Source organism: Antedon bifida, chromosome 4 (assembly GCF_963402885.1).
Source record: "Antedon bifida chromosome 4, ecAntBifi1.1, whole genome shotgun sequence".
NCBI classification, from domain to species: domain Eukaryota; kingdom Metazoa; phylum Echinodermata; class Crinoidea; order Comatulida; family Antedonidae; genus Antedon; species Antedon bifida.
Window position 1 is genome coordinate 6,045,818 of NC_136229.1, and position 22,168 is coordinate 6,067,985.

General features: G+C 35.0%; 1 protein-coding gene across 1 annotated transcript; it reads left to right on the forward strand.

The window, feature by feature from the left end:
- Positions 1–832: 832 nt before the first annotated feature.
- LOC144841292 (adhesion G protein-coupled receptor L4-like) lies at positions 833–9,939 on the forward strand. The gene is made up of 16 exons (XM_078697574.1): positions 833–1,007; positions 1,178–1,417; positions 1,675–1,781; positions 2,225–2,333; positions 3,017–3,136; positions 3,376–3,454; positions 3,791–3,914; positions 4,125–4,210; positions 4,340–4,454; positions 4,991–5,097; positions 5,659–5,764; positions 6,345–6,568; positions 7,282–7,348; positions 7,630–7,733; positions 8,007–8,175; positions 9,179–9,939. Exons 1-16 carry the CDS (start codon positions 839–841, stop codon positions 9,242–9,244), a joined length of 1,992 nt encoding a protein of 663 aa, XP_078553700.1. The 5' UTR covers positions 833–838; the 3' UTR covers positions 9,245–9,939.
- Positions 9,940–22,168: the final 12,229 nt, after the last annotated feature.

Below are 22,168 nucleotides of genomic sequence, written 5' to 3' on the forward strand. Positions count from 1 at the left end.
GTTTTACGATGAGAAAGATCATAGGTCAAATCAACTGTTTTCTTTGGGGAACAAATTATTATGCCTAATAGACATTAAAACATCTGGACTTTTCTGGGGCAAATTGTTGAACTCAATCGGATTGTGATACTAAGGTTGATTTTTCAATTATGAATCTATATCATTACATTACATTAATATAGTAGGCCTAAGCATTCAGATGATAACTTCCATAAATTCTTTAAATCATCATCCATAGACGTGGACCAATCCTTAATGCTCACGTGTCCAGCCAACGTCACCCTGCCCACGGACAAGGGAGTGAATACGGCTCTGGTTGATTATTCACGTAACATTACAACTTCACTGTCTGAAATCCGACCTGATCCAACATCGTATTTTCCAGCTTACCTTATAATTGGACAAACATTAGTTACGTTTTACGCATTTGATGATAACTCCAACGAGATATCGTGTACATTTACAGTAACAGTTATAGGTGAGTACATAATGTGTAGGCCTACTTATTATAAATTGATATAGAATAAATAATTTACCGGTAAATATATTGTTTTGTGTTGGTAAACTTGGACCTTCTATGGTGGCAAAAATAAGCCTCAATTTCAGACGGTGTTTTATATTGTCCTTCTTGACGGTCGTTTAAAAACACATGTTTTGTAGCGTGTGTATCCGAACCCAACTTATGTGAGATTACCAAACGACGTCTATTCTCAATCGTATAACACTTTACTTTTGTACAATTTTTCTATTAACAGACATAGAACCACCGGTGTTGATATGCCCTTCAAGCTACGATATTCTATGGTATATCTGGGCAGATCCTGTGGTGGATTTTTCAATGTCAATCAATGCATATGATAACTCAGGAGATGTACCGACAATCAATCCTGATCCTTACGAAATATTTCCAACTCTTGTACTTCAAGACACCGCCTTCGTCTTTTACGCTACAGACTCGTCGGGAAACGGAGATGTCTGTCTTATTCCAGTTTCGATATTGCTAACAGGTTAGTAGGAAGTTGGTATTGTACATGTTTTAGTCGAGTAAACATGAAATGATTTCCAGGAACATGATTCTGCTCATTTCATTGACAACATGCGCACGTTTATACGGTTTTTATTTTATTTTTTTATTTTCCGAAATGAAAGTGTTTTATATTTTTTGTCTATTTTCTAGATACCGAAGCTCCTACAATATATTGTCCTTCTGACAAAATTTTGTTTACCAATAGCAGTTTTTCGACAGCATCATTCAACATTTCTGCTGTAGACACGTCTTGGGATACTCTAACCATTTCGCCCGATCCCAATACGGTTTTTCCAACTGATCTGAATATTGGTATACACAATTTTACATTTACGGCTACCGACGCCTCCAAAAACAACAATACATGTATGTTTACGGTTACAGTGAGAGGTTAGTTAACATAAAAACCGATAATCCTCACTGTTGGTAGATACACCTAGCTGGTGTATAGTGGTAGTCAAAGAGCAGAAACACGTGCTTTAACAAAGCCAGACTACATGTATAGGTTTTTGTTATACCTTACATTAATGTATTACATCGGCTGCATTTTCAGCATGCGTACACCCCGTTTGGGAAGACTCGATAAAGAACAACAGTTATTATTATTAATTAATAATAATGAATTCAATAATGTTTATTTTTAATAGGATATGACGAGTGTTGTGGGTATAACGAGTACACTAACGTGGATAAAAATGTGGAGTCCGCATCTGACGTACCTATAACAGACTATGCAAGCACTGTTCAGTCAATGGTAACACGAATCTGTTTCACATTTCAAAGTCAACAAAAAACATGATTACAGATTTGTTATAATCTAATTTAATGTTAAATACGGGATTGAATACCGTAAACCTCAATGCAGTTTGACAAAATTCAATATCAACAAAATACGTTATGATTACAGATTTGTTAATGATCTAATCTGTTAAATACTAGATTGAATACCATAAAAACTTGAAAAGAAGCCAATCTAGAAAAAAATTCCCACAAAAGAGTCCTTTTACGGTAGCTTACTAGACTAGACAGACCAATCATATAACATTATAGAGCGTATGTAATCCACTGCAAGAAACCATTTTGAAACTTCCTCACTATTTGCGCGCTTATTGCTGTATTTATTTGGTATTTCTTTTAAACACCCTTCTTCTTCTCCTTACTAAACATGGCACATGCATTTCAATTGATTTATTTCAGGGAACTCGTATGTTTCTAAACGAAGTAAATGATTTTGAAAATGGTGTTTTATCAGACGTGACAGAAATAAAAACAACCGGAAAGAAATTATATAACGAGAAAAGCTTCGGTAAAAATTCTGATTATTTTTTTTTTATTAAGAATAGAAAAAAAAAACAATTTTGGGACATTTTAAATACATCAAGCATATTAATAATTATAATCCTCACTTACACTGATGAAGATTTAGTTTTGCCCGAAATAAAAGCTCTAACTAACATTTGTTTCTGGCTATTTTACTTAGTTTTTGCTTATTTCATTTTGTATATCCTTAGAGATCCAGCCACAGATACCCAAAGCATTATTTTTGTTTAGTATATATTAAATATTTATTTTGTTTTGAATTTAATTTCGTTTTAAGCGACCTAACAGGTATTAGCTAGACCACTTTTCGAATAGAATACTGCTTGAATAAAATAAATACAATAAATAAACAGTGATTCAATCAGTCAATTGTTCCATGTTTAAATCGTAATTTTAACGATCATTGCGCCATGAGCAAGTGAGTTTTAGAAGTAACTTAAAACTGTCAAGAGATTTAGCATAATTTCAAATTCAGATCAACAGTACTGAAAGTCTGATCTCCCCAGTAATAGCTGTTTTCTCCATGGAATGTGCAAGAGAATGTGTTTGCGCGATCTCAGTTCTCTTTCCTTACTTTGAAAAAAAATAATAATTCAGAGGGGGAGAGAGAGATTCGGGAGCGCTGCTGCAATTCCCTTTACTAAATGTTTAATATTTTATATTTTGTAGTTGGTTTGGCAATTATAGATAATATGAACAACGAAACTCGAACTGTAAAGAATACTCTGGACCTAGATAGCAGTCGAGTGAACTTTGAAGTCCAGATAGGCCTACAATCCGACGTAGAAAGTATGTATATCTAAATCGTTAGTAATGTAAACAACGTTTGATTGACTTGATCCGACTTCCTTGTTGTACCAACTTGGGCCAAGTTGCTTAGGATTGATTTTGGCTTTCATCCATACTGCAGCAAACTGCATTGGAACTTTTTTTATGAGTATAATTTCTCGCTCTTTCTCCCCAAAAGTCATGGTTATGTCATTTTCTTACAGTTTCTTCGTCTAAATTTTAAATGTTATATTTTTCAGGTGTTTTAATAATTGCAACCTACATGAACAATACTGAATACGCTAATGACCGTATCAAGAAAACGGTCATCACCGGGTCGTATGTATTTGTATACTTTCAGACAATTATTATTATCGTCTTAGAGGTTTTAATTTAAGATTTTAGATGTTTAATTGTTTGTTGTTGTTATTGATTGTTGTTTGTTATTACTAAGATAATTGTTAAAAAGCATCTTCAGTCGAGTACAACGTTTGGATGATTTGTGGTGGACGGCAGGCTTACATACCGTCGATATGATCTGCCGATACAAACATTGACGAATCCAAAATAGTGAAGATAGTTAATAAATGCTAAAATTAATATACTATTAGTTAATTACTATCATCCTTAGAACGGAGAAAAGCATACTTTTAATATCAGATTTTTTCCCTTTAGGGATGGTGACAACGGTAAGGTGAAATTTATTCCATTTAAAGTATTTTCATGCAGTGTTTATGATGCAACTAATTTCTCTTACATCCATGACACAACATTGGAATTCACTATACACAATATATCGGTAAGTTTGTATATTGGTGGTTAACATTCAGGGTTTACCAACTCATGGCTGCCAAATTACAAAGATTAGTGTGGTTGCCAAAAGTGTTCCTTAAAACTACCTAATTTAACTAACTAAAATTACGATATACTGGACATTCCATACTTCCATACTAGTACATTGTAGTTTGTGTGCATGCCTATTAATATTTTACAATAATTATTGTTGTAGAAAGCTAGAAACTGGAAAGACAAAGATAAGACAAGTGAACAAATATCTGTGGAACCAATTTGCCTCTTTTTTGATGACATACAAATGTAAGAAGTAAATGCTAAGCTATAAAGTTCAAAGTTCAAAATTTCTATTAAATATATAACATACATATAGGATATATTTCACTGGTAGTGATAACAATTGGTTCTTCTTTATATATACAATAATTACAGGACTTGGAGTGATGAGGGCATGACTACTACCGCTAACCTGTTTAAGGATCAAGTGACTTGCCATTCTGACCATTTAACCAGTTTTAGTGTGTTTATGAAACTAACTACGCAAGGTGTAAGTTGTTTTCCCTTTTCAAACTAATTACTTTTAAGGTGAAAATCCCCACCTTGCTAAATTGCGTTAGGTAAGCACTGTTTATTCATTATTCTAATGAACTTAGGAAAAAACAGGATATACATTCCTTTTATATAAACGTTTGCCATTCTTTCTATATTAATATCATCTTAATATGTTTTTCTACAATTGACTACATATTCGCCATCAAATAGTTGTCACTGTTTTCTGAAATAGTACTAAAGGTATATTGTAAGTAATAGATTATGATGTAAACAAAATATTATAATAGATTAATGATAATAAATAATAGATTATATTAAAGATGGCGGGGAGAGCGACACTAGTAGTTGGGACGTGGGTAACATCCGGCTATATCGTCTTATTAAAAAATGGAAACATTTAGGCCTAAAGTTACTTTCTGTCAACTACTCAACGACCTTCTTATGTGACCTTTCTACTATTTTTTTTTTAATTTACCAAGTTTATTATAAATGTTGTGCAATGTAATTACATTAGTCGCGTGTTGTTTTTAGGAAAAGGAGACTATTGATGATAAAGGACTGAATTATATATCGACCGTATGCGTTTCTATTTCACTTGTTACTTTGGTTGTCTGTCTGTTGATATACTGTTCATTCCCGTAAGTACAATTTGTTTTTACACCAAAACAAGCTTACGCTCCCCCTGATTCAACAGATTCAAACTACATTTGACTTCAAACTTTCAACTTTATTGTCCATAAAGAAAATATCATTCTTTTGCAAAAATCAAAACCTGAACCATTTATTTCATAACCACAACATTACTCTGAGTAGCCGATTATTTGAACAAACTGGTAAGTTTGCTAATTTGGTTTAATTACCAGGATGTGATTTTCTTTCCTGGAAGCAAAGGAAATCATCATACGGGGCGCTATATAAGCATGGGCATAACCGTTGTCAACGTGTTCTGCGTTGACTCTCGATGGTAGAGTTATAGAAATTTTAAAGTCTTAAAAGTTGTGGAAATGTATTCCTGGGTTCAACATCTTTGATGTTGTCTTTTGCTTGTTGACAGAGATAATTTTTTAAAGGGTTGGAATTAAGTTATTAGGAATGTTATGATTTCTGCCTCAGATGTCCAACGCTACCGGAAATAGTATAGCGCCTCTATACTACTTGCTCCTTGTTGTGTGATAATCGATTTATTTCTACGATTTTAGAAAACTCTGGGTCTCGCTTCGAAATTCAATTCACAAGAACTTGGTAATTAACATGATTCTGATGCAGATCTTGTTTTTATTTGGAATTGACAAGACAGCACACAAAGTAAGTCCCGTGACTTTGATAGGTAACACTAACGCTACTATATTTTCTAGAATTAAAAATGTATTGTCATTAAAAACATGAAAAATAAAGATCTTAATAAAATCAGACTTTGAATAGGCCATTTTGTAGTTTTAACAAGTTCATCACTTTCGTAGAAAAAAACCCCGAAAAAATGTTTTCAGTTATAAAATGACAAAATAAACGGTTAAATTCAACCAAAAACAGTAAATAATTTGTTTTCGGTCCAATTTTTGGTCAAAGTAAATACTATTATGTGACATTAAAATTGCATATTTAACAAAAAAATATATATATTTTTCAGGGAAAATACATCTTTAATAAGCATCCATCTGACAGTTCTAATTCAATTTCTAAAATGTTATTTTACTTCAGTTGAATAACCACTCTGTACCAAGGGTTCTTTATTTTATATAATAAAACCTTTATTACATTTGAAAATGTCATTATTGCATACATTATGTAACATAACACATCAGGCCTCTTTGTGTTCGAAGCTCAAACGTTATATATTAGTGAATGAAACTGCTTTTTTTTGTTCACCTTAATTGCTGGTTGTTAGATACTCTGCAGATTTATCAGCGTATGTCTTCATCTAACCTCTCTCAATACCTTCGCCTGGATGTGCGGTGAGGCCGTGTTCCTGCTGTTCATGGTCTCTCCCTCTGCGTTCTCGACACGATACAATCGACTTCGTTATTACTTCGCACTGTGCTATGGAGTTCCAGTTTTTATTGCCATTGTTTCATCACTCGGATTTTCTTCACATTATAATGTCGATGATATGTAAGTAAAAGTAACCAATTTCGCAGTCTTTTCTTTGCTTTTCTGTGTTTGTTTTCCTATTTGCACGATAATGCCCAAACTCTTAGCCATACCTATTGATTTTTATTAAAATCGTTTTATTGATAATTTCACAAAGAGTTTATAAAATCTCAAGTTGTCTGTATCTTCGAAATGTTAAATAGCACGCCCTCTGCCGACGAACTCTGCATTTTTTACCTTTTCAAAGACTTTCTAACAGAAGTTTATGTAGTTTTTCGCTCAGTTTCTGAGCGCTTGATACATTTACTGATACCCCTTTCACACTAAAACCAAAACTCTAGAGACGGAGTTGACGCCCTATGTTTTGGTGTGAAAGGTAAAATCAAACAATTCCGGAGTTCAAAACACCCGGAGTTCAAAACACCCGGGGGTTGAACAGCTGAATGTTCTCCGGAGGAGGAACTGCGGGAACTTCTGAGACTTTTGACAATAATTATTAAATTAAAAATAATATTATTAATTACAATGAATCAAATGATCGTCGCTATGTGAACAAACAAACTAGAGGGCGGTATTTGTGTGAATGGGGTCTCTCCGGAGTTTCTCGACGTTTTGAATGATCACAAACTCCAGGGTGTCTCTGGAGATCACTGTGGAGTTTGGTGTGAAAGGGTATTATTGACAAAGTTTGATTGCAATAATCCTATAATATCATACTGTTTTGTTCTTTCCAGCTGTTGGCTTAGTCGAAAAACTGGAATGATATGGACATTTGTTTTACCTGCCATTGTCATTGTTTTGGTAAAAGTTATAGTATACATACATGAATAATATTTTATGAAATTGGTTTTTGCGTGCTGTTTTTTTTTAAAGAATTCTCACAAGAACATATACAAATAAATAGAAACATATAAATATAATTATATAATTATAAAGGCTCAGAATGGTATCGTGGTGTTTTAAATTAACTGAACTGAAGTTATAGGCATTAAAATCAGAATAAATTATTATAGAGCATTGCATGTTAGATGGCTGGATCATGCATATCACAGAAGATCAACAATATCAATTCATTTTTACAGATAAACACAGTTATCATGTGTGTCGTCGTAAGAACAATATACCGACGATCTAGAAAAGTGGTGGGGAAGTCAACGACACAAAGCAACAAGTTGAAGCAATTCAGGTAAGCTGATTTTAGTTGTTTAGGCATTGCTGGCGTTTCCTAGTTGAGACGTCATCAATCTTTTACACCGCCTGCAGCAAAAAATGCGGAGTTGATCCGGAATTGTGTAACCCGAGTCGTACTCAGGACGCAGAAAAACGGGAATGTAGGCCGGTGTAAAAAGTTACCCGGGTCGCTGAACCACCCGGATAAGTGGTGCGGAATTTATTCAGCGTCAACACGTGTCTAGTTGGTTGTGAAAGACTAAAAACGAACAATGTTTGATATTTTCAGAAAGGCAGCAAGAGGTACCATCATGCTGCTGCCCCTCATGGGTACCACGTGGCTTATTGGACCGTTTGCTATTGGTTCTAACACTTTGTTTGTTGAATATATTTTCAATATTCTAAATGGTTGTCAAGGACTTTTTATATTTCTTATATACTGTGTGTTTGACAATGAGGTAAGCGGTTTTCTTTTTAAATTGTATTTTTTCCAATACATAGTTGAATGGAACTGTTATTCTTATAGCTTATTTTAATTTCCAATGGGAGAAATCACTATTTTCTACGCCGCCAAATGTAGCATGTTATCACATTGAAACCCTTAAAGATGTATTATCCCCCAAAAACATGAAAAATGAAGATTAATTAAATCAGACTTTGAATAGGTTATTTTGTAGTTTTAAAAAAGTGAATCACTTCCGTAAAAAAACAAGGCCATATAGATGGCTGCAGTCGCGTGCTCATTAGTGTTTACCGACCAACCGACCGACCAACCTACCAACTGACCGAAATTGCTGAACATGTTGAAATGTTTAAAAACATTTATATTTTTTTAATTTACACGTGCGTGCACTTTTGACGTGCTCGTATTACGTAATTTCGAGTTGAAAAGTAAGTCAAGAAAACAGAAATCGGGCAAAAAGAGAGCGTAATAACATTTAACGCGCAGTGCGCGCGCAAAAATCTGCGTACTCATGGCACGCGACTAAAAAAAATGTTGTCGGAAAATATAATGTTTTCACTTATAAAATAACATGATAAATGGTTAAATTCAACCAAAAATCCATTGGCTGGCAGCCAATTTGACCATTTTTTGCTTTAAATTCCATTTTTTCAGGTAAATACATTTTCTTTCGATCCAATTTTTGGTCGAAGTCAGTAACTATTATGTGACATTAAAATGGCATATTCAACAAAAAAAATGTTAAAAAATTATTTTTCAGGGGGACAATACATCTTTAAAGCCGATTTTCCATTAGGCGAATGTGTTCGCGCGAATTGAAAGCGCCAGCTTATACGCATGCGTATTCATGATTCCATCTTTCAAATAACTATCTACGCATGCGTATATAATCTAAGGCTTTTGATTCGCGCGAACAAATTCGCCTAGTGGAATCGGCTTTAAATCACAACGCATTGATAAAGCTAGTTTTGTAATTCATTCATATTTAATCTCTCCAGATGAAGGAATGTTTTCAACAACGTTTCAAGCCTAATCGAGTGACTACCGAAACAGAAATGACGTAAGGTGAAATACGCTTCACATATTATAGCGCCCTCAATTTGCAACCGATTATGCAGAGCCATTGTGAATTACGACATTTCGTTCATTCGATTATGACCGTTCAGCGCCCTCAAGTGGACGTATTTTTTTCGGTGGGGGTGGTGGGGGGGGGGGGGATAATATGTGTAATTGTTTAACCGTAAAATGTGTTTTTACCGTACCGTCGCTTATACACGTAACGCATTGTCCGTTCGCTTATACACGTAACGCATGGTCTGTAGCGACATGTTATGTAACCGTAAAAAGCTGAAACCGTCTTCTCCGCACACCTAATTGTAGCCATATGTACCACGCCTATAAGTACACATCACATATGAGGTGTTTTATGTGTTTCACGACGTACCACGTGACTACGCGCGATCAGAAACATGTTAGTATATTGACACGTAGTCGCACGGAACGTCGTGAAAATAATTTAAACGTCATTAATGTTATCCGATAACTGTTTAGGACCGTATTAAAAATGTTATTCATCTTCTTCGGAAGTTCTTTTAATATTAAAACCATACAGATTTTCTAGTGAAACTCACTTAGGAAATTCCCTATGTTGGATTTAATTTGTAGCTCGTCTAAAGGGTCTTTCACATCTGTTCCGGCACGGTTCCCGTCCGGCGCCGGAAAATCCAATCGAACGTAAATGTTTCGTTTTCACGCGGCTACGCGCATATCGATTGGCACGTAGCCGCGTGCAGCGTCGTGAAAACGAAACATTAATGTTCGATTCGCCGGACCGGAACCGTGCCGGAACAGGTGTGAAAGACCCTTTAAAGCAATGAATGAAAATTATATTTTTTTCCTGGTACTGCCTTCAATGTTTTCAATTGGTACCATAATACTTTCTAGGTTTTCTAATTAAATTTGTGGGAATTAAAATATAAAGGTCGTAATATTTTGTAATGAGGTTATTACTTAGCACCACTTCATCCGGTCACGTACACTTTAATGTTGACATTGAGTACCGTATTGTTCCACGGAAATGACGTCACGCTTAGACGAGAACTGACAAAATCCTCTAATTTAAGACCATTTGGCACTACCGTAACTTGGCATCAACTGGTTCTGTATCAGGGAATAGTTTTTGAGCATGCAACATTTGCACAGAACTCCATCCTTAGGACACCCCTATCCAGGGATCCAGGGGACAATAAAGAGTTTTCAACTTACGGTGTTGGGCCATTGCTTGGCCCATGGTTTTCTCTCTTTTTTAAAAATTGATAAATAAAATGTTTTTAACATAGGCCAATCCAGATTACATGACTGTAAGGAATTTATCCTCATAGTGGTTATACCATGGAAGAGTGGTTCCACTGATAAGGGAATATAGAGATATAGGCCTACTAGTAGTAGGCCTAATGTGTTTTAACGTTTAGATTTTGACCTAGTTTCTAGTTGTCCTACTAAAGAATGAGTGTACTTAAATGTTGCTTGTATGGTAATAAAACACGACTATATATATATATGTGATTTCCGACTTTCAGCCTATTATAATATTTTTAAATTATTTCAGCTGGATCCTAATATTACTTTCGATCTATTGGATCAACAAAAAATTAAAAAAATGTCTTTACTAGAAAAGTACAAGTGGGTGCTGCTGCGACCCGATCTATGGCCTATATAATGCCCAGCATAATGTAGTTTTGATGACGCAGGGCCTTCCTAAAGACCCAAACCGAATGTCTATATTAGAACGCTTCTGATTGCAAAACAACAACAAAACCTGTCACTGACTATGCAGTGCGCAATCGTGGCCTGCAATAATTGATTTCATCTGCAATGAGCAAAAGCCGTAAACTTTACATCGTCTTTAGGCCAGCTTTTTATAGACAAACTACGACCTTTCGGATCTGACATGTAATAAATCATGACGGGGGTCAAATTACTGTTCAGAATATGAATATGAATAGCTGCTGCCGGCCAAGTAGGGCTATCAATGTTGTAGTCTAGGTGCTAGACTGTTTTTCGACTTAATATTAGTAAAAGATAAATATTTTGGCACATATGGCGTTTCATACGTAAAATACTTGAGCTCACAAACACATTTTATTTTCCATTTTTTTGGTAGACTAACATAAAAAAAATGACAAATTAGATACAGATTTGGGCAAGTCTATCAATGCTGTTACAAAGCTTTATATATTTTATAATAAAAACTAGAAATGTTATATTCCGGACGGAGCTACCCTTAAAGCTGAATATCCAACAGAACTCAGATTCCCGTTCACATACCACGAACGACACAATCATGTAGGCCTACACTGTATATATAGGCCTAACAACTTAAAAATGCCAACTTTGTTACGTGGGAATTGAGACCGTTTATGAACCAAAATAGTGTCAAAAGATCAGGCATATTATTGTCCCCAACGGTAAAATTCAGACGCAAAATAGATCCTTATACAAATAACACACGTTCTGTTCAAACAATCGTAAAATTTGGTTAAAAGATTAAAAACATGATTTATTGTTGAAATATCCAGGGAATGTTTTAATAAAAGAATAGGCCTAGAGCACAGTCTTGTACGAGAAAAACTATTCTCGACGTGGACGATCGCGATCACTCTGATTTTAATATATATTCTTTGGAAATCTCATAGTCTCATGCGATGGCCCTTTAATATAATATAAAAATGTATATCAAAATCAGAAAGGTAACCAAGTGTAACGTCAATATGTTGTAAAATAATTCCTCAATTTATTACGGTGTATGATAGGCCTAGTCTGTTTTGATTTGGTCGGAAATAAAAACTTGTCGGAAATTGTCTTTGTGCTTGTTTACCGTGCAACTCGAAACCATGTTTCCTTGTCATAACGTATTTAACGCCTGTCGTTATGGGCTCTCGTAATTATTTACATATGCTTCACATCATTTTCTGATTGTTCATAACAAGTTTCTGTTTCATCATAATTCAATCACTGTGTTTTAAGATAAAGATCGCGGTTTAAAATTCAGAAAGAGGTCTATGCCTACCCCTCCATCTTACTTCTTTGGTGGTGAAGAGGCCTAACGACGCTCTGACAGAACCTATACTAAAAATCAAGGAGTAAAGAGTGCTTTGGGCATAATATACTGGCCTAGGGTGTGTTTTGTATTTTTTAACTTTCGCATACAAAAACGTAAGAAGATCTGCTTGTTTATTTACAGTATAGGCCTACCAACTCTCTTATTAGTGACGTCGTCGCGGCTCATAATTTTTCCTATATTGTATGTGCTGCAATATTGTAAACAATACCAAATCTAAACCCCCAAAAAGTTTCTGCTTTATCAATCAAGTTGACCAAATTGTTGGGAGGGTTTATTAAAATATAATAAATCCAAAGATTGGTAATCTCAAACTTGATTAAAAAGGAAATTGCGGTGAGTCTGTTCCTATTTGTGTATCTTCGTGGTGTGGACCTACTGAAGTAGACAAAGGTATAAGGAATTAAGATATTATAAGCGATCATGATAATCGCCCCAAAAAAATGTGCGGACCAGACACGCAGTCGGGAAGTTCCCTAATGACGTAGATTTTCCTTGAAAACAGAATATTATATTGTATTATTGTATGTATTGTCCTACACATTTCCGTTAGGATGTTGGTCGGTTGCGTATTATTTTCTTTATTGATAACAAACAACAACCAATTTCACAAAACAAAATTCAGAAATTACATTATGCCTACATTTCGGAAATATTGGTTACGTCACTGCCTCCTAATTTCGTGTTATCATTATTAACATCTTTGATTCCAAGCAAGTTAATGTTTGTGTTTCGGAAATTAATGTATGGTATATAGGCCTAGGCCTACGTAGATTAAATTGTTATCTGCATTTGTTTATTTGCAGTATTGGTCTACCCAACTCTCTTTAGTGACGTCATCGTGGTTCATCATTTTCCATCTATTCTTTTACACCTGTTTTCGCGCAGAGTTATTGTTTTAAAGACACGTGTCCTAATTACATTTTTAAATGGTCATACATCACAAATCCATGGTTTATCCGTGGTTTTAATAATTATGCCATTACGAATCTCATTAGTAACTGTTAATTCAAGGAAACACGTGACATTCCAAAGATGCCGAGCATTTGATGATGTTATTAGTTCCTAAACATTCCTAAACATCGATCATTACAATTACTTTGTCATTCACATTAATGACTTAATAGACCACTGATGATGATGATGAAGCGCATTGAGGCTTTCAGCATAATGCGCTATATCAAGTACCAGTTATTATTATTATTATTATGATAAAGACCGGTGGTTGAAAAAAAACCTCCTTTTACTTCTTTCGCAGTATCTGAATGGAGGAAAACAAAGTAGTGGCCTAATAAGATCACCTAGGCGTAGTAGAACTACTTTTCGTTCTCCTTTGTTCCTATAACTACTCCTCTCTCAACTTTGAGTGGAGGGTGGGGGTTGGGGCACAACGATTGTAAAAACAACTCATTTTGTTTATAGAAGTAGTATTATTCGAGCTCCTGTGATATCATAGTCATATGGTAGCTTCAAAGTGCTTGAGAACGAAGCCGTGTAAATGTTTCCTCTGCTTTTCTTTTTAAAGATTTTATGGATCATGTTTGTGTGTGAAGCGCTTAGATACATTGTATTAGGCGCCAAATAAGACTACCATTTATTATTACCTATACCATAATAGTATAATTGTCGGCGTTCATATAGTTTAACGTATGTGCACGTTGCGTTTGCGCGGATAACCCGAACTCGTCAAAGTGACGAGTTCAAATCTACTTGTTGTTGCTGCTGTTGTTGTTATTGCTGTTGTTGGTAGTGTTGAAGGTTAGTGGGTAACTAACTTACGCTGTTCTTTGGTGGATAAGCATTTCCACATTTTAGTTAGAGTATTTATGTACATCTGACTATTAATTAACTTATAGCTCCCTGACGCAAAAGCTACTACACAAAGTAGTTTCATAAACTAATGTAGTTCGACTTGTATTTACCTAGTACCTCGTAACACATTATTATGACTCAGGCGAATGACTAATACAACTTATGAATGAGGTATTGAAATTAATGTCACATTTGATGATAAAAAATATAAATGGAGACAAAAGACAGTACTGTACATTAATATATTGTGTGTCTGCCACACGCGCGCGTCTCAACATAATGACCCATTGATGATGATGTATATTACAATGTTTCATTATTTTGTCGATATAATACGTTTTGTTCTTTGTATAACACACCCATCTAGACGTGCACATTAATCAGAAAGAGTTTTGAGGAAATCGAACACGCTATTATAAAGTCGTTATAAACTTGGGAGTGGCGGTTTCCTCGTAAAATTAAAAATGATGATGATGAAAAAAATGCAATGTAAATGTACGTCTGGTTTGGAATTCTCGTCTGAAACTTAAGCTCTGTCTACACTATTAAACTAGTTTGACAAAAAGTGTTATGTGCCTAAATATGGTAGTGGTATGCCCAAATACGGTAGTGATATGACATCATCATGTCCAGCACATTTTTTGTCACATGAAGTTTGACACTGGCTTTAGGAATACTTCTCATATTGTATTTGTACGAGGGTGGGGTCGGTGTTCTGCAAACAAAATGTATCTGTGTATAACCATGAATTGTTGCTAAATCCTCAGTGCAACTAGTGGTGGGGGATTGTGTGTGTGTGGGGAGGGGGTGATCATTTTTTTTATTGTCACGTGTTCTAATCTTCAAACAACCACCCCCTCGCCCCCCACCCCCCTTTTGTAATACATTTTCAAATATGTTTATAGTGCCGGATTCCATCGTATATTTTTCGAGTGAAATTATATGATTCCCTCTTGACTGACAATTAGAAAGTTTGCCGTAGGCGTACTGGAATATAAAACTGACTGGATTGAATATTGGAGTTGCGGCTGAGACGTAACTAGTTGACATGTAATTTTAAAGATATTAACCCTTTTCCTGAAAGATCTTGCACCCATGGTGTTTACATAGCAACCGTAATTATTAACATCCTGATATATTAAAACTGTATCCGCGTGTCGTGTTTTCTACCAAAGTCGATATCTGGTATCGTGTCCGTAACTCTTGCAATCTATAAAATAAGGTGTGTAGGGTCGAGTACGCATTTTGCACCACGTTTCTTTTTTTGCAAAAAGATATGTAGGCCTACGTATAGGTATATTTAAACGGTGTAATAATGTTTTGTATAAAAATGTACTGTATATACGATAAGGAATATCCGGGTACGATTTATTTTCAAACACTGATTTAAAAAAATGATTTATTCGTTATTTGTACAAGTTCCGCGTAAATAAATGAAATAAATGTACAGTTATATATAAATTGCAGGAACGTTGTATAATATTAATCTTCCCGTTGGTACGGTTGGCCGCATAAAAAACATAAATAAAATGACAGACACAACGCTCCAATGACACTGGGTGTTACAACAAGACAAAATGTACTAACAATTCTGCGCATTGCTTTCTCAGTGAAGCGAATCAAACACTTTTTTTACTCTGCATACTAGCAAGTTTAGCCATTTATGTCTAGATCTAGGCCGATTCATATTTAGAAATCCCCCCATCCACTTAATTTGTTAAAAGGTCAAGGAATTTTCACACCCGGGGCATCACTGTCCACACTTTACCCCATTTCCTTCCTCTTACCATCCTTGTCTGTTGTCTGCTACCTGATACAAGCTGGCGAGCTGAACTGCAGTCAGTGACAGACAACCGGAAGATTTAAGTTATGAACTGAGCAGTCATAGTTGTCTGATAGTGATACTTCAGTTTGCTGTGGAGGGAGTAAGGAACGGTAGGACTAAACAAGAGCAAGTAAGGTGAGTAGCCGCTTATATATTAAATGTTATAGGGAAGCACATAGCTAGGCGGGTCAAGTGGTGGGGCAACCAGTCGCATTTTTTTAGGTTGTGTAAAGCACCTATTTTTTTTTTTTTGTAGGCCCTGGGTCCATTTGCTCCAAAATCCTGGATCAACGACACCACGGAGCTGGTCCACCTTTTATATTCCATAAGGGGGTGGGGAAACCAGTCGCATTTTGTAGGAAAGATATGACATTATGCTATAATTTTATAGGTTGAGTTCGGAACCTCATTTTTTTAATTTGTAGGCCCTGGGTCCATTTGCTCCTACATCATGGATCAACCATACCACGGAGCTGGTCAAACTTTAATATCCCATGTTAGATCAATTAAGAAGATATCTAATGTTATACATTTTTTATTATTGCTTTGATTGATCGACGTATAATAGGCCTATACACTACGCTTATACAGCACATATTGAATAGAATAAGTGGATAGCTTTACTGTAACAAAACTATGCTTTATGGTTTACATAGTTTGTTGGGGTTCAGGTGATCTGTATATTATTGTAATATTAGTAATACCATTAATAAAATACAGGTCATGCTTAGGCCAGGATGGTATTAAATCTGACTAAACAGTGACATACTTCTTTCAGCGCTAATACAAATAATCCGCCTCTAAATCGAACCCACTCGGACTGTAATGTTTTCGGATTTTATTATTTGTGTATTTGGTATTTTATTGTCTTCGTAGGATTCTTAATTAATTACTTATCTTATCAGTAATTTGTTCATCCTGTGTTGTGTTTCAACTTGTGTAGTTTTTCATGTAATTCTAGAATTTGAAGGTTGAATATGTTTCTGTGTGTAGAAGGTATCTAAAGCCAATGAACTAGGGGTACAACCGGGGTTTAGATAGCACATGGTAGAGAGTGGAGAGAGTAGACATAAAGAGTCAACTATCGGAAATAGGATATATTTTATAGGTCTTGTGAGTTTGTATTAGGACTATTAACAACTCCATTATATCATCTGCTTTGGTGATTTGCTGCATTTGCATTGTTGTCTTAAAAGTTATGTTGTTAAGATCTGTCTACACTATCAAACTTTATGTGATGTGCTCATATATGGACATGATGATATCATATCACTACCATATTTAGGAATATATATATACCATATTTGGGCATATCTATACCATATTTAGGAACATCACACTTTTTTGTCCAACTAGTTTGATAGTGTAGACAGAGCTTCTGTCGTTTCAATCAGCTGGAAGTATTATACGTATGAAACGCCACGTTTGCCAAAATATGTACATTTTTATCAATATTAAGTGCAATCGCCGTCTAGAACCTAGCATGAACCATCATGGCATTTCAAGTGTTTTTATTGTCAATTCTATAATTCAGTTTATTAAAACCAATAACATGCAATCATTTATTGGATTAAACTTACTTTTGCACATTATAATTTTATTTAAAGCGACAGCTCCATTAATCAATTTATATTTTTGATAAACTGTATTTGTATCATACAGTACGGTATGAATCACACTTATCGCACACACGGAAGGATAATATTTTAATAATATCTGATTAAGGTTGTCAGTAGTATACGTGAGTCATTGCATTTAAAAATTATGATAGGCCTATGTTTCTGTTATTTTTTAACAGTTAGCATTTCTGTTTAAATCAGTTAACATCACAAGCAAATCATAAAGAATAGTAAATACAGTGTACTGTATGTCGGCAGTGATCCACCACGCACCCCCACATCCCTCACCTCCTTTGTTTCTATGTATCGTCCCTTTTTCAGCCTTTCGTAAATAAAGAAACATTGTTATAGATGTGCATATTATTAATAACCATCATACAAATCTCTCAAACTGGCCAACCCCGATATTTTGTAATCTGTATCTTGCCTCACCATTTGAGTCAACCTGGTAATGGTGTGTGGCGCAGTGTGTTGGAGGTGAGATCGCGGTTCGAATCCAACTCTGCCGCATTGCTTGCATCCTTAGGCAAGATACTTTACTTACGTTTGCCTCTCTCCACCCAGGTGTACTATGGGTACCCGGTTATATCAAGACACAGCTTTGCGCTGATTACTAGCTGCATTATGGGAGTATGTTTACATACGTGTTTGATGCAAAAAAATGACCGGGGTAATAATGTTTAGCGCTTAGAGGTTTCGCAACATTAGGCGCTATATATAAATCCAGGATATTATATTATTATGTTGCATTTACACACGGTAAGCCTCTATTCACACAAGCCTGTCTACCGTTCTGTCTACCTTTCTGTAAGCCTACATCCACATACATCTGTAGCTAAACCCCCGTTTACATGATAATAATCTACCTGTTCGTACCTCATACTATATGATCATAGCTCTTCCCCCTTTAGACTTGCATTACTAATTCGCCATCATCTTTAAGCTATTTGATGCATTCACGAATTAACTCTGTCTGTAGATCACTACTTTCTACGTTTCCGAGGCTGAATCCCCGGCTGAATCCCCGGCTGAATCCCCGGCTGAATCTTTAATTATTGCCCGGGGAGATCAGCTGACTTTATACATGAAATTGATTGGTTCATTTACGTGATGTACGTTACGCAAAGCAGGACTCATTAGGCTTCCTTAAATTAATAGGGATCAGTGACTGTTTTGATAACATTCACCTTGAATAAAATCCACTCCATAATTATTGTATCCTAAAGAAAAATAACTAGCTGATTCCTTCTTTCCATAGGGTATTGCTATTAGGCCTACCATTTTCACCAAGGTAATAGGACATGTTATGTGCAGTTCCTTTTACTATTAGTATCAATAGGATGTGTTCAACTATGAATTATCTCGCCCAGATCATGTTTCATAGTTAAAACATTTTTTTAAAACACACTGTTTTAATTTCATAAAATATTTGTAAATTAAAATTTATTGCTATTTTGTTTTTAAAAGAAATAAATGTTAACTTGAATTGAATTGAATTTCTGCTGGTAGGCCTACACTTAATTTCGGCAATTTTTTCTGTACATGATGGGCGGCAACTACCTTCTGCACCTTTCTCTATATTATAGAAACAGAGGATATATAGGCTACATATACTATAATTACTAAACCCATAAATACATAATAACAAACATCAGTATTTAAACAAGTTTATAACCAAAAATTAATGCAGTTCTAAATGACGGGAATGTTACAATAAGCAACTGAATACGGTCAAAACACGTTTGTCGCAAAATGTAAGGTATGATGATCTGAAATAAAGTGTGAAAATTGCCGTAGGCATGTCAGATTAAAATTTTCTCATTACATCAAAAATACCTGTTATTATAAATGAATATATATCTTTTTTAGACCATTGTATAAATCACAAAGGAAAGAGGCTGTATATAGATACACACATGATAAGCACAGTGGTTTATTGTTGAACAATATAATAACAAATACGTAAGAGATATTCCTATATTTCCGTTTAGCACATAGAACCCTGTGTATTTCGAACCTGTAAACTGTGTAATGCTCTGTCTACACTATCAAACTAGTTTGACAAAAAAAGTGTGACATGGCCAAATACGGTAGTGATATGCCCAAATATGGTAGTGATATACCCGAATATGGTAGTGATATGCCCAAATATGGTAGTGATATGCCCAAATATAGTAGTGATCTGCCCAAATATGGTAGTGATATGTCATCAGCATGTCCATATAATTATGGGCACATCACATTTGTTGTCACAAATTCTGATAGTGTAGACAGAGCTTAAGGTTCAATCCTGTGCAACATTGATCTTCTAAAGCTCTGTCTCACTATCAAACTTTGTGTGGCCATAATATGTAATGTTGCTATAATAATGGACATAATGATGTCATATCACTACCATATTTGAGCATATCACTGCCATATTTTTTTTGTTTGTGTTTTTTGTTTTTTTTTAAGCATCATGAGACAGAGCTTTAAAAACTTGGTTCCGAATGTGTCTTATTCATTCTTTTTTTTTTTCATTTTTTATTTCACTTTACAAATATAGAAATATAAAGTGGAGCCTAAAAAAAAGCAAAACTTGTGGTGAATAGGCTCCTCAAAATACTGACAATAATTAAAAATAACAAATGTAATACAACTAGTACCGTATACCATTTTTAATTATAAGCAAATTATGTAAGCAAACATTTAATTCTTGACATTGTTACAAAATGCTTTCTTTAATGTGTTGGTTATAATGAGAATTTCGAATGAATTAAATTAATCAGTATATTATGTGTGTGTGATGTAGGCCTTTGTTAAGCCAAATATAGGCCTAAAGCCAAATCTGGCATTATGCTTTCCGCTTTCGTTGATGCTAAGAATCTAGCATGAATTTAGCATAATATCGCATACATTAGAAAATTTACCTAAAAACAAACATAGTCCTACTTTAGTAATTATACCATTAGAGTAATTCTTTCCACTACACTTTGTACGAACATTGATAATGTTTTCCTTTGGTGTTATTGGAAATAGTATCAACTAAGCTCTACCGGAACCATTAACATATTCGGATATTGTGTGTGGCTTATTTAGTTAAGATACAAACGTGTTATTATATTATACTGACGTGGTCCGTATGTTTACAATTACACTTTGAATCAACTGTATAATAAATCGAATCAACTCTGTAATTTCTTTACTCTGTGCATAGTAGTCCAGACGAGCGCACTCGTATAATACGCGCGCACGTGCACATAGCGTCTGAACGCAAATCTGGTAGTGTTGTAATAATAAATATTGTTTTAGTAATAACTTCAGTGTAACGACATTAGTCGTTACTCAGGATATGCTATAAACAGTAAGATCTGAAAATTTTCCGGGTGTTTCAAAACTAGATACAAGAATCGACAACACACCCTACTATTGAAAACGAACCAGAATTTTATACGGAAGGGGGCCCTAATATTATTCGAAAAGGGAGACCCTACTGAAACGGGAGACCCTAATATTATACGAAAGGGAGACCCGCTATACCAAAAGAGAAAGCCAATACTGTATTAGGCCTATAGGAAATAGGATACCTTACTAAACGGAAAGAGAGATTGTAAAGACGAAAGGAGAGAAACAAATACGAAAAACATAATTATTTATTTCGGAATATTTAGGGTTCTCTTTTTCGTATTTATCGTAAAGTCTTTTTTTGTGTGTGTCTTGTCTCGGGTCTCTAGTTTCGAAACACCCGCATCGTGTGGCCAGCGATTATTCTGCTATGCTATAGGCACAATTATGGCCATAAATTGCACAAAAACAATGTATCAGAAGGCGGTGTATGTATATTATGTTTATGTACCACAAATGTGAAAGAAAAAAAAGGGGAGGGGGTCAGGTTTTTGGCCAAATTATGCTAGATTTGGTTAAAGTTATGCTAGGTTTTTTTCGCAAATATGCTAGAAAAAATGCTAGATCGTAGTAAATATGCTTCAGAATTGGGGTTTTCAAATTATGCCAGATTATGCTAGATTTTCTAAATGATGCCTAGCATAAATGCTAGATGCTCAGTGGAATAACTGGAAATTTAGTCTGCCACCATGACACGCACACACCAAGTACATTCAATAATCCAATCATATCTACATTCTCACCTTGGTAAACAGTTTGCAAATTGAACACACACGGGAATACAACCGGAACAACAAACTACCTACTTTATACGTTAGCAAAGTTACTTTTTAGAGCATTTATAGCTTTGCACCTGTACATCTCATCAATTTAGTTAGTTAGTTCCATCATGTAGGTATCCATCAGTGTGGGCCTTTTATTTAAAATTCCTAAATTATAACACTCACACACACGCACACCATATCATATATATACAATTGTTTTCATCAAATTAAAACATCTTTTTGATTCGGTTAGAGGATCGGAAAAGTTCGTAACTTGACGTCAACAAATGCATAGTTATAACCATTTGAGTAGACATCTCCGCATATTTGTATTAGGTCATTGGTCATCCTGACTGATTTTTTTTTTAAAAACAATTAAATGTATTCATCTCATTAGGATGTGGGTCACTCTTGTGGCTTCCATATGTAGGCCTACTAATAGTAACTAGTTTCTTTAACTGTAT

What these genes read in the sequence shown, in the direction of transcription:
- LOC144841292 (XM_078697574.1), top strand. Translation starts at nt 839, where the DNA reads ATGTCAATCAATGCATATGATAACTCAGGAGATGTACCGACAATCAAT. An exon ending in AGTTTCGATATTGCTAACAG is followed by an intron (nt 1,008 to 1,177) that starts GTTAGTAGGAAG and finishes TCTATTTTCTAG; the next exon opens with ATACCGAAGCTCCTACAATA. An exon ending in CAAGCACTGTTCAGTCAATG is followed by an intron (nt 1,782 to 2,224) that starts GTAACACGAATC and finishes GATTTATTTCAG; the next exon opens with GGAACTCGTATGTTTCTAAA.